Source organism: Rhinopithecus bieti, unplaced genomic scaffold (assembly GCF_001698545.2).
Source record: "Rhinopithecus bieti isolate Rb0 unplaced genomic scaffold, ASM169854v2 scaffold_5613, whole genome shotgun sequence".
NCBI lineage: Eukaryota > Metazoa > Chordata > Mammalia > Primates > Cercopithecidae > Rhinopithecus > Rhinopithecus bieti.
The window spans coordinates 446,705-459,123 of record NW_016804845.1 but is presented as its reverse complement, the minus strand read 5'-3'; the positions used below and the strand labels follow the sequence as shown (position 1 = coordinate 459,123).

At 43.1% G+C, this 12,419-nt stretch overlaps 1 protein-coding gene across 1 annotated transcript in view; it reads right to left on the bottom strand.

Annotated features, from left to right (window-relative positions):
• ADAMTS12 (ADAM metallopeptidase with thrombospondin type 1 motif 12) overlaps window positions 1-12,419 on the bottom strand; it is a 373,663-nt gene that overhangs the window by 4,292 nt on the left and 356,952 nt on the right. Inside the window, 1 exon segment of the mRNA XM_017870704.1 lies at window positions 7,053-7,212. Coding sequence (XP_017726193.1) covers window positions 7,053-7,212 — 160 coding nt within the window.

Sequence of the window (12,419 nt, the reverse complement as noted above, 5' to 3'; positions counted from 1 at the left end):
TGGCTTGTGCAGCCACCGAGGGTGATAAGAGACACATGGGGTAGACTTAGACTCAACCTACAGTTAGTAGCCAAGGCCAACCAAAGCCCAGCTCAATCACCTGAACCTTGGCTGACCTATAGATGCTCACCAAAAAATACATGACTGTGCATTATATGAAAAACACACACACACGTTTCTAGCAGCATAATTCACAATTGCAAAGACATGGAACCAACCTAAGGGCCCATCAGCCAATGAGTGGATACATGAAAATGTGGTATATATACCCCAGGGAATACTACTCAACCAAAAAAAAGAAAAGAAAAAAAAAAAAAGGAGTGAAATAATGTCTTTTGCAGCAGCTTGTGTGAAGCTGGAGGCCATTATTCTAAGTGAAGTAACTTTAGGAATGGAAAACCAAATATATGTTCTCATTTATAAATGGGAGCTAAGCTATGAGGACTCAAAGGCATAAGAATGATATAAGGGCCCTAGGGGACCCAGGGAGGAAACTTGGGGGTGGTAAGGAATAAAAGACTACATATTGTGTATAGTATACACTGCTTGGCTGATGGGTGCACTAAAATTTCAGAAATCACCACTAAGGAATGTGGGTTTTGGTTATCCCCCACAACTACTTTGGTATCCCCAAAACTATTGAAATTAAAAAAAAGAAAAAAAATACATGACTGTAGTTTTAAACCCCTGAGTGTCAGGGTGCTTTGCTATGCAGTATTGCTATGGAAATAGTTGAATGCAGTGTTTTCCATGCTTCACTACATTTAATCTTTGCAGTGCTACTAGCAGACAAGTATTTTTTCCATTTCACAAATGACTAAAGTAGGGCCTCAAGTAGTGAAGAACTTGTATAAGGTTGTCCAGCTGATAAATGGCAGGGCCAGATCTGAACACAGGTAGTCTTAACTCTACAGCTCATGCTCTCATCAATCATACTATTCAGAGTGTCAGGCCAACAACCAGTCAGCAAAATAACCAGTGCTTCCATGACAGGCGCAGTGGTTCACGCCTGTAATCCCAGCACTTTGGGAGACCAAGGCAGGTGGATCATGAGGTCAAGAATTCGAGACTAGCCTGGCCAACATGGCAAAACCCTGTCTCTACCAAAAATACAAAAATTAGCTGGGCGTGGTGGTGGGCGCCGGCAATCCCAGCTACTCGGGAGGCTGAGGCAGGAGAATTGCTTGAAATCAGAAGGTGGAGGTTGCAGTGAGCCGAGATCATGCCATTGCACCCAGCCTGGGCAAGAGGAGTGAAACTCCATCTTAAAAAAAAAAAAATAACCAATGCTTCCAGAGCGAGTGAGGGATACAGATATATAAACTGTGATCTCTGCCCTGCAGAACTTTACCATGGAGATGAAGGCAGAAGACATGTACAGATAATTCCCAGAGTAAGTATACAATTAGTCACCTGAGTTCCAACCCTTGTTCTCCTCTAACTAGCTCTGGGTAAGTGTGTCCCTTAATTTTCTTGGCCTTACTTTTCCCATACATGAGTTAGGGAATGAGAGTGGGTTGCTCAGGGACCACCCCACACACTCGTACAGGTGGTTCTCAGAGGGCACTGGCCCACAGCTTCCGGGTCTGTAAAGAATTCAATTAGATATTTTTTTTTTCTAGAAAGTGAAATCGTTTTAAGCTTGCCTTGAGTGCCTCTTGGAGCTCTCGTCTTTCTTTCTCCTTTATTCATAGTTCTGAAGAAAAAAGCACTTTCATAAACAGGCCACTATCCTTTGTAAATGGAACAGTCAGAAAAAGTAGAAATGGAAATAAGATCCTCTCCACCCCAAATGTGTGACAGTATCTTTGCGTCTCTATGCTTTTCCACCTTCAGATCATAAAGGCAAAAAATTCTTTTATCTCCTCAGAACTCCTTATTCTCTTAACTGTGCCTTATTTTTGTGAACAAATGAATGTCTTCTGTTAGCTTCCAGAGTCCCGTTTGGGGCTCAAGTTTTAAGTGCCCTTAGGAATCGGTAACATATAATGCTCCTAGAATCCAAAACCTGAGTCTTCATCTTTCCTTCTTCAGGGCTCTGCTTTTAGCCTCTTATAAAAACCCCATCTCTCTTAAAACCCCACAGGAAATTGCCTGACACACTTGGAAGTTTCAGAGACAGTACACGTTTTTGTTTTTTGAGACAGCTCCCTCTGTTGCCCAGGTTGGAGTACAGTGGTGCAATGTCGGCTCACTGCAGCCCTCCTGGGTTCAAGTGATTCTCCTGCCTCAATCTTCTGAGTAGCTGGGACTACAGGCATGTACTACCACGTCCAGCTACTTTTGTGTGTGTGTGTGTGTGTGTATATTTAGTAGAGACTGGGTTTCACCGTGTTGGTCAGGCTGGTCTTGAACTCCTGACCTTGAATGATCTGCCCGCCTCGGCCTCCCAAAGTGCTAGGATTACAGGTGTGAGCCCCTGCGCCTGGCCTTGTTTTTCTTTTTGTTTTAAATTTCCTCCTCAAAATTCAACTTCAGAGAGTACATGTTTTGACCAAGCATGTCTCTTGTGGAATATCCCTCGAGCTCTTCATCTCCCATGTCCCAGCAGAGCAGAGGGTGTTGTTCATGGGACCTGGGCCGTGCATTGTGTGCGCTGCTGATCGGAACAAGGCAAGGCTTCCTTCCCGGGCTCTGGGAAGCCCCTTGGCAGGGTAGTCCAAGCATCATACAGTCGCTCCAGTTTCTTAGCCAGCCTCTCCTGAAGTCTCTGTGGATGGAGGCTGGAGAGAGCACAGGAGGGGCAGTTCTTTGCCCCACAATCTTGTCGCTGTGAGTCTGTGAGTGCTCTGGGGCTGTTGCCCAGGAGGAGAAAGACAGGAAGGGTAGAGGCTCAGCTGACAGCCACCATCCCACAAAGCTTCTTCTGGCAGCACTGACCCACATGAGTCCCCTCTGTCTCCATGTCCAAGCAGGCATTATTGTACTACACACTTGGGCACCACACCATACGCTCTCTTGAACTGCTCTGTAAATGGAGTGTGCTAAGGGATAAAGTGCGAGCTCTCAAAGGTATCTGCCATTATAGAAAGGACCTCTAGGAGTCCCCCAAAGTCTTTGCCCTGGTTGTGGGTTGAACTGTATCCTTTGAAATGTACCCCAGCATTGAAGTCCTCACCCTTTGTATCTGTGAATGTGATCTGATTTGGAAATAAGATCTTGGCAGATAGAATTATGATGTCAATTAAGATGAGGTCACTATGAACTAGGGTGGGCCCTTCATCCAACCTGAGTGGTGTCCTTATAAAAAGAGGAGAAGAGACACAGAGACAGACACACAAACAGAGGAGGAAAAGCTGTGCTGAGACACAGATGCAGAGAGGAAAGACAGCCATGTGGTAATGGAGGCAGAGACTGGAATTCAGTTTCTGTAAGCTGAGGAATGTCAGTGATGGCCAGCAACTGCCAGAAGCCAGGAGAATGAGTGTGGCCCTACCAATACCTTGATTTTGGACTTCTAGCCTCCAGAACTGTGAGAGAATAGATTTCTGTTGTCTTTAGTCACCTAGTTTATTACAGTTTGTTATGGCAGCATGAATATTTGTGCTTGTAGCCCAGGAAGCTAATACACTCCTTCCTCCATGAAAGTAGAAAAAACACAGACACAAATTATTAAGCATATACCACATACTAGGCAATGTTTGACATATACTATACCATTTGATTGTCACAGAAATCAATAGATGTGGGTGCATCTATTCTTTTAATAACTGAGGGTTCCACAGAAGCTTAGCAATAGACCCAATATCACACAGCTGGCATATAGATGGTGCCGCTGTAAACTGAATGTTGTCTCAATAGCTCCCAAGCTTTGTCTCTGAGTGAATCTCGTGTACTGGTGATGGGGCAGGAGAAGATCACATGAATAGGTCTTCTCTGCCCAGAACATCTTTTTTCCTCAACACAGGAGGCCCACTTGTCAGGTTAGGTCAACACCTAAATGACTGAAAGAAACTCAACCAAGCCTGGAATCCTCACATGCTCCTGGAAACCATGAGATCAAGAGCCTTGCTTTTCAATAGTCCTTGGAGTCTGGATACATGCTAGGTCCTGGGGCCCTACTTTTTGAGAGTAGGGGACCAGAAGGAAGAGTGGAAGATGAGAGTGGGTTATATTGGCAGTCTGTGTTCCAGAGCTATGTTTAGCAACTTGTTTAGATGATGACCATGAGCCCAACATGATGACAGGGCTCAATTACATCAGTTCTCCCTATTGCTGTGAAACAATGAAGGCTTGTTGTGTTCATCAGTCAATTGGATTCCACTTCCAAAGTACATACAATGCTTATAATTATGGGCAACTTGGAGGGGATATCCCAGTTTGCCTCTGCTGGTTCAACAGAAACCACATTTGGAAATTTAAAGGGACAGTTATACGCCTGTATCTTTGTTGTCATCTGTGTTACAGGGGATAATATTTTGTTCACCAGAGAAGCCTGGAAAACAATTTCAATGTTGTTGACAAATATAGTGTCCATGATTTTGGGTTCCTTGAGGCCAAGAACTGTGTTTTACTCATGTCTTTCTCCTCAGCTCTTAGCACTTCTTTGAGACATTTTGTGATCAATAATATTTTGTTGAATAAGTGAATGAATGAGATCCTATTCATCTGGCAGAATATTCTTTAGCAGAAAATTTAACAACTCAAATGTTCATTTGTATCAACACTGGATCTAAGTATTCTTTCTTTCTTTCTTTCTTTCTTTTTTTTTTTTTTTTTTTGCTTTTTCTACCCCTCCTCAAATTAAAAATAGCAGCAGCAACAATAACAAAACAACCCCAGGAATGGTAGGCTTAAGGGTTTTGCTTTTGTTTTTTAATCAATATGAATGTAATGCTAAGAATAAAGCTTATACTTGGTAAATGAATTTTCTTGATTTTTTTTCCACATAGATACATGGAAAGGGTTTTGTAGGCACTAATGTGGAAATAGTAGTTCCAATTTAGATTTTAAGTCATTAAAACTTCAGATGGTTTCTAAAAGAAGTAAAATGACCTGGAGAAAACTAAACCTTACATGAATTCATACCTGATATTATAAAATATACTTAGGATTATGTTATGTTTATTGTGAAAGCTGACTGACAAGAACCTGGGCATTGAATGAATATTTTCAAAGAATTTTAGAGAATTATAGGGGTCAGGGTGGGTGGCTGGCTTCTTAAATCAAGGAATTTCTTACAGTTCCTCTTTCATTTTCCTTCTATGTGAGTAGGCATGGCTCTGCCTTCAAAAGAAGCTAGTAATTAACTTTTGTGGCCCTGATATTTGTCAGTGAATGGAATTCATTGTTAAGCACATCAATTGCCAGCCAACTATTGGTCGCCATTTATTCTGTGTGAGATTTCAAGATGAAAACTACAATCTATGCACTTAACCCTGTTTTGATTATTGAAGATTTTATTGTCCAGCCATAGGACAGTTGAAGTCAACCTACATATAATTCAAAATAACAAGCCCTAACACTAGGCATGATCAACCAAGAGTAAGTGGCTGCTTCAGTTATATAAAAAATAACACAACATAGAAGGGATTCTATAGCCTCAACTGTTTAAAGTATGGTACCATAGAAGGAGATGAAATGAAAGGAAAAGAGTCTCAGATTGGTCCCTTGGTCCAGAACGAGGTGCTTCTCAAACTTTGATGTGCATGTGAATCACCAGGGATCTTGTTAAATGAAGATTCTAATTCAGTAGGTCTAGAGTGAGGCCCAAGAGCCTCAAATTCCCAGGAGATGCCAAGTCAGCTTGTCCAGGGACCATATTTTGAGAAGCAAGAGTCTGGAAGACATGAATAACACCTCAGAAAATGAGCTCTAGGTGACTTCTTCTGTAATTTCAAGTAAGGCCAATGAAAGCCACCCTTAAGTGCAAGTCAGTAAGAAGCTACCTGTGATAATCACACCTAAAGCATTTCCTTGCTCAGTGCATTTTGATCAGGATTTCCAGACTAGATCTCTCTCCTGGCCTCCACACCTGTACAGCAAACGAATCACAGGACACCCCTACCTAGATGACTCACAGACTCCTTAACAAACACGTTCCAAACAGAACTCACTACCTTCCCTCTTTCCCAAAGCCCGTTAGGCTTCCTCTCTCAGTGCATGGTAGCTTCATCTACTCAGCTGCCCAAGTCAAAATTATGGGCATTAGCCTTTCTCTCCTTTCTCCCGGCACAAAGGGCTATCAAATTTTTCTTTTAATGAGCTACTGAATGTACTCACTTTGCTGTTTTTAATTTAATTTAGAAATTTTACATGTCAATGAAGCCCAGACAATCAGTGGAATGGACATTATAGATCGTAGCTGAACCTACCCAGCCTGTAGGAGCTCCTTTGTCTCTCAAACAGAGAGCCTCCTGCAAATTCACTTCTCCTGGGGTAGCCCCTGTCCAATGGCTGAAGAGCGTGGGAGTGTGAATGTACAGCTTGCTGGCTCAGGAGCGGACGACTCGCAGGTATAACCTGTGCTCTGGAGCTGCCTGGAGGACCAGTCTGAAGCTAGGACTCAGGTTCCTGAGAAGGCATCCTGGCTGTGTCTCCTCCTTTTTCCATCTGGCTTCCTCCACTCCCTTCATGATCTTCCCCGGAAATACTTAATGAATCCCTTGCACACACACTTTCACCCCAGAGCCTGCTTCTGGGGAACCTGGCCTAACACAGTGGTACCAGATTTATAGAGGACCATTTCACACTTGACTGGGTTCCTGAGAAAGGCTGGGATATCTCTTAAGACATTTTTGAAAGCATAGAAATAATTCTCATCCATGTTGGATGACATCAGTGTGGACAGGGTTAGAGAGAGAAAATCATATTTTATGATAGTCAATAAATAATAATAATTAAAAAAGAAAAATGGATGAGATACTCTCTCAAGAAGTTAAGATTCAAACCTCACCAAATCAGATAGCTTGTTCCCAGGGTTACCGGCTGACCTCTTTAACATTAAGATTTTCTGTTGAGTAAAAGAAATGTAAAGCTATCTACAAGCTGCATCATGTAGGATGACATTTGTGCAAAGATCTCTTTCTCCCCAAGCAAACCCATTCACCCACCGGCACTTTTCTTGCAGGCCTGCTGGTTGCATTTTTTGAATTCTGGAGGTCTGGGTTCGTGATCACACAGGCACTGGTCTTGGTCTTCAGTTTGATTGTTCTCTGAGGGCACACAATGGACAGTCCTCTTCTGAAAGCCACCTCCACAGGAAGTGGAACACTGAAAGAGAGGGTGAACAGAGAGTCAGAAGTCGTCCCCACGACTCCCAAGGAAACACCAGTAGAACACCTCCAACCCCACTGTGGTCAAGAATGGAAACATCTCAGTAACTAGAAACCTTTTTGAAGGAGTCATAGAATAAAGGTACTAATAATTTGGAGATGTGAGTTTAGAAAGACTCTGTACTATAGGCTGTGTGGATTGGATCTGACTGAGTTTACTATTAAGTTCTCTGCAGAACGTTCTCCTCTTTCACACATTTCAGAATGGTCTGATGTCTCTCGTCACATGACTACAGCACTGGGCTCCAGGAACCTATGTTGGTGCCGTGGGACCCAGCCAGGCCACACATGACTGGTCTAGGGAAGGTCCCTGCATCAAGCGGGGCCAATAAGTCACTTCCTTGGGAATTTGAATTGAGACCCACCCAGGAAGAGATTCCATCTAAGGCTGAAATTTGAGAACTTGGGTGTTGTTGGTGGCCACATTTCCTGCTAAGTAAAATGAGTGAAAACCAAATGGAAGAAAAGGTGAATGGAATGAAGCATGTGCTTAGAGACGAACAGGAAGGAGGGAGGCATTGCCCATGGGGTTCGCACCCTTCGTTCTAGCTGGAACTCCCAACCCAAACATTCATTTTTGCATCATGAGTATATGGAGTGAAACATATGGAGGGAGGCTGAACTGCAAGCAAAGCAGAATACAATTCCACATCTGGGTCGTGGTACCTTGGTCTGAACTAATTTTGATTTGGGGCTGGGGATTGGATGTGAGGAAAAGGGGTGGAGCTACTAGGAGAGATGAGCGTTGGGTAAAAAGGAAAGTGGGAGGGAAAAGACCCCAGTGGCATGGAGAGAATATGGAATGGGGGTAGGGACAGGGCTGAGCATGGAAGCTGGGGAAGAAACAGAGCAACAGCAGACCCGGCTCTGTGCCTAGCTGGACCAGGTCCTCTCAAGCCATTCTAATGATAAGGTTCCACTGCAATGTTATGATCGCCCACCTGGCTGCAGGAGGGAGATTCGCTGGCCTGTAGAAGCAGTTTACATAAGATTCTTCAGGATGTAAAAAAATGTGCCTGAATTTACCACATATGCTCTTTTCTTAAATTATTATTTTTTGAGGTAAAATATATAAAACATAAAATACACCATTTAAACCATTTTTTTGAGACAAAGTCTGGCTCTATCACCCAGGCAGGAAGGCAGTGGCACAGTCTCAGCTCACTGCAACCTCCCTCTCCCTGGTTCAAGTGATTCTCCTATCTCAGACTCCCAAGTAACTGGGACTACAGGTGTGTGCCACCACACCTAGTTACTTTTTCCTCTGGCACACTCGCTAAGTCAACTGGAAGTTCAGTCATCTGTTTCCAGATTCCAATTTTTTTTTTTTTGGTGAGGGGGAGCTAAAGATAGATCAGGGTAATTTTACAGATTCCAAAATTGTATGGACCCATCTCTCTGCTCTTGTCTCCTGCCCCCATCTTTGTCCTTGTGGGCTTGTGCCAGTTGTAGTATTTTATCCCTTCTGCCTATTTAGTGGAGTTTTGGGAACAAAGGCAAATGTATATGTTCAATCCATAGCTTGTGTAGTTTCACCTAATAATAGATCATGGAGGTTATGAGTGATTCCAAAGGCTGGCCTGGTAGGTGTTAACCACTCTCTCATTATCCCCCCATTCTTTGCTATGCATAATTGGTGAATTCCTGACACACAGCTCTTCTAAGGAACTTCAACCCATGTCCACTCCCAATAGACTCACCTGGAACTCCTTCAGGGAGTTGGAAGGGAGGCTTAAAATGTTCTCTTACAATTTTAATCTTCCATGAGATTGTTTCCCTAAATGGGCCCAAACTTACAGCATTTTTATGACCTCGCATTACATCACATTTTCTCTTTTAGATGTCATGTTTGCTTTGATTAGAGGTATGTATTCTGTTATACAGAGTTCTGAGATATTTATGAAGAGCCTAGTCCTGAAATATATCCAGGCAGCTGGGGCAAGGCCTGCCAAGAGTAAGCATGGTCTCTGCTCAGGCCCATGTGGCTGGAGAAGGCCACTGCTGCCTTGATCCAATCTGCCATTACATTAATGATGAATTTTGGGAAGTTCATGGCTAGACTAGGTACACAAATCTTGCTCATAGCAGTGAATATTAGTTTGGTAACTATTTATTGGGTGCCAACAGATAAACATCCTAACAAAGGGGAAACTGTTAAGTAAATATGATCAATCAACTTGATGGAATATTACTGTAAAGAAAGGATTAACATTGGTCCTGGTTCAGAGTACTTGGAGAGAAAAATGACCTTGAAGTATGGTTTCCTTGGACACTACAGAGTTAAGGTAAATGCAAAAGATGATGACTGTCTTGTCTACTAGGAAATTCCTGACTGTAGGACTGTTCTCTACTGGAGGCCTGTGAGTTGGCATGTGGCCTTGGGCATGTGTGACCAAAATAGTTTAAAATATTGGCAGGAAACTGAGGCTGAGGCTTCTTTGTGTCAGGGTGACCTGTGTGCACCTTGGCTCTCATTTCTTGCTACTCATACATACCACGCTTGACAGACAAGGAAGCAAATGAAGTTGTACTCTTGGATAGTTGCTGAACTTGTATCCTTCGGTAGCAACCTCCTGCAGAGATGAGGCTGTTGTGCCTAATATAATTCCTGCTTGTATCTTTCTACATAGCTAAGTGAATTTGGTGTTAGAGTCAAGCCTATTGTGCCTCACATGTCTGACTGCCAATAGACCGCCAATTTGACACAGCATTAGAGTGGATCATGGCTGTGCCGGTGCAACTATGCAACTATGAACAATGAGAATTACGAACTGTATAGCAACCTACAGATAGCTGGGGGCATTATGTTGGGCAAAATACTGCATTCCCGTGTGTGTAATAATTACAACCATCAAAACATACATGCATGGGAACAAGTTACTTTATAAAAATGTTAGTAGTTGTGATGTTAGTGTATCAGACCATCTTGGCTCCCCTGTCTTCCAGCTCGTGACCCTAGGATCTGTCCCAGCTGAGGTGGCAACCAACTTTCTGAAAGCACAGCCCAGTGGCCTTCACCTCATGCCACTTGTATTAGCCTGGTTTCACACTGCTATAAAGACATACCTGAGACTGGGTAATTTATAAAGAAAAGAGGTTTAATTGACTCAGAGTTCCACAGGGTTGGGGAGGCCTCAGGAAACTTACAATCATGGTGGAAGGGAAGAGGCACAACTTACATGGCAGCAGGTGAGAGAGAGTGGTAAGTGAAGTGGGAAGAGCCCCTTATAAAACCATCAGATCTCATAAGAAATCACTGACTATCACAAGAACAGCATGGGGGAAACTGCCCCCATGATGCACTCACCTGCCTCTGGGTCTCTCCCTTAACACGTGAGAATTACAATCTGAGATGAGATTTGGGTGGGAGCACAGAGCCAAACCATATCACCATGCCTCATGCCTCCCTACTTCTGATTGGGCTTTCTTGTTGCCAATTAGACATGAGACACAATGGGACTTGCTCAGTGCCCATATCTGGACAATTCAGAAGTATGGCGATATTAGCCCTGTAAAGGGAGACTCCACCAAAGGGAGACAGGAGTCAGTGGATAACTCTTCTCCTTTCCTACTCGTCCCTCCCTTCCTGGATAAACTGCCACAACATGCAGTAGGTCACACAGGTTTTAGAAGCCTTCCTGTGAGAACCAGCAATCAGTTGCTCCTGACACCAAGCAATGGTCAGTTAGGTAAGATAATCAGTCTAGTAACATACCACTTCATTTTTGACTCCCCTTCTCTGCCTCCTTTCTCTTTTCTGTCACCCCTGCTTCCCTGGCATTGAATTTTCAAATAAAGTTAAATTTTTTCTCGAGACTTTATTTGATAGAAAACCTAGGATAAGACAAGTCAGAATGATGGCAGACTCTGTCCATGGGATAATTTTCTTTATTTTGTTTTTCTGAGATGGAGTCTCACTCTGTCACCCAGGCTGGAGTGCAGTGGTGCAATCTCTGCTCACTGTTACCTCCACGTCTTGGGTTCAAGTGATCCTCCTGTCGCAGACTCCCAAGTAGCTGGGATTACAGGCATGTACCACCACATCTGGCTAATTTTTAAATTTTTAGTAGAGATGGGGTTTCACAATGTTGGCCAGGCTGGTCTCAAATCGAAATCCTGGCTTTTCCTAGAGCAAAGAGGAGTTGGCATCTGTCCTAAAGCTTTAGGCATAGTTAGACTTAGTGAGTTGCAGGCCTCTTGTCAGTCCACAGATCAGTTTGCCAGATGGCCAGCCTGTTTGATGGAACAAAATAATTAAACTGTAAATGAAGGAAAGAGGTATTATTCTCCCTAAGTTTGTTTATTGCATAAATAATACTCTATCAGCAATATTGAAAATAAAATTCAGGCCAGGCGTGGTGACTCAAGCCTGTGCTCCTAGCACTTTGGGAGGCCAAGGCAGGTGGATAACCTGAGGTCAAGAACAGAGCTTGATGGAGAATGACTTTGACAAGTTGACAGAAGTAGGCTTTGGAAGATTGGTAATAACAAAGTTCTCTGAACTAAAGAAGCATGCTCTAACCCATCACAAGGAAGCTAAAAACCCTGGAAAAAAGGTTAGATGAATGGCTAACTAGAATAAACAGTGTAGAGAAGACCTTAAAAGACCTGATGGAGCTGAAAACCATGGCATGAGAACTTCGTGATGCATGCACAAGCTTCAATAGCTGGTTCAATCAAGTGGAAGAAACAGTATCAGTGTTTGAAGATCAAATTAATGAAATAAAGCGAGAAGACAAGTTTAGAAAAAACAGAGTAAAAAGGAACAAACAAAGCCGTAGATCTGATCTACGTGAAAAGATCAGATCTACGTTTGATTAGTGTACCTGAAAGTGATGGGGAGAATGGAACCAAGTTGGAAAACACTCTTCAAGATATTATCCAGGAGAACTTCCCTAACCTAGCAAGGCAGGCTAACATTCAAATTCAGGAAACACAGAGAACACCACAAATGTACTCCTTGAGAATAGCAACCCCGAGACACATAATTATCAGATTCACCAAGGCTGAAATGAAGGAAAAAATGTTAAGGGCAGACAGAGAGAAAGGTTGGGTTACCCACAAAAGGAAGCTCATCAGACTAACTGTGGATCTCTCGGCAGAAACCCTACAAGACAGAAGAGAGTGGGGGCCAATATTCAACAT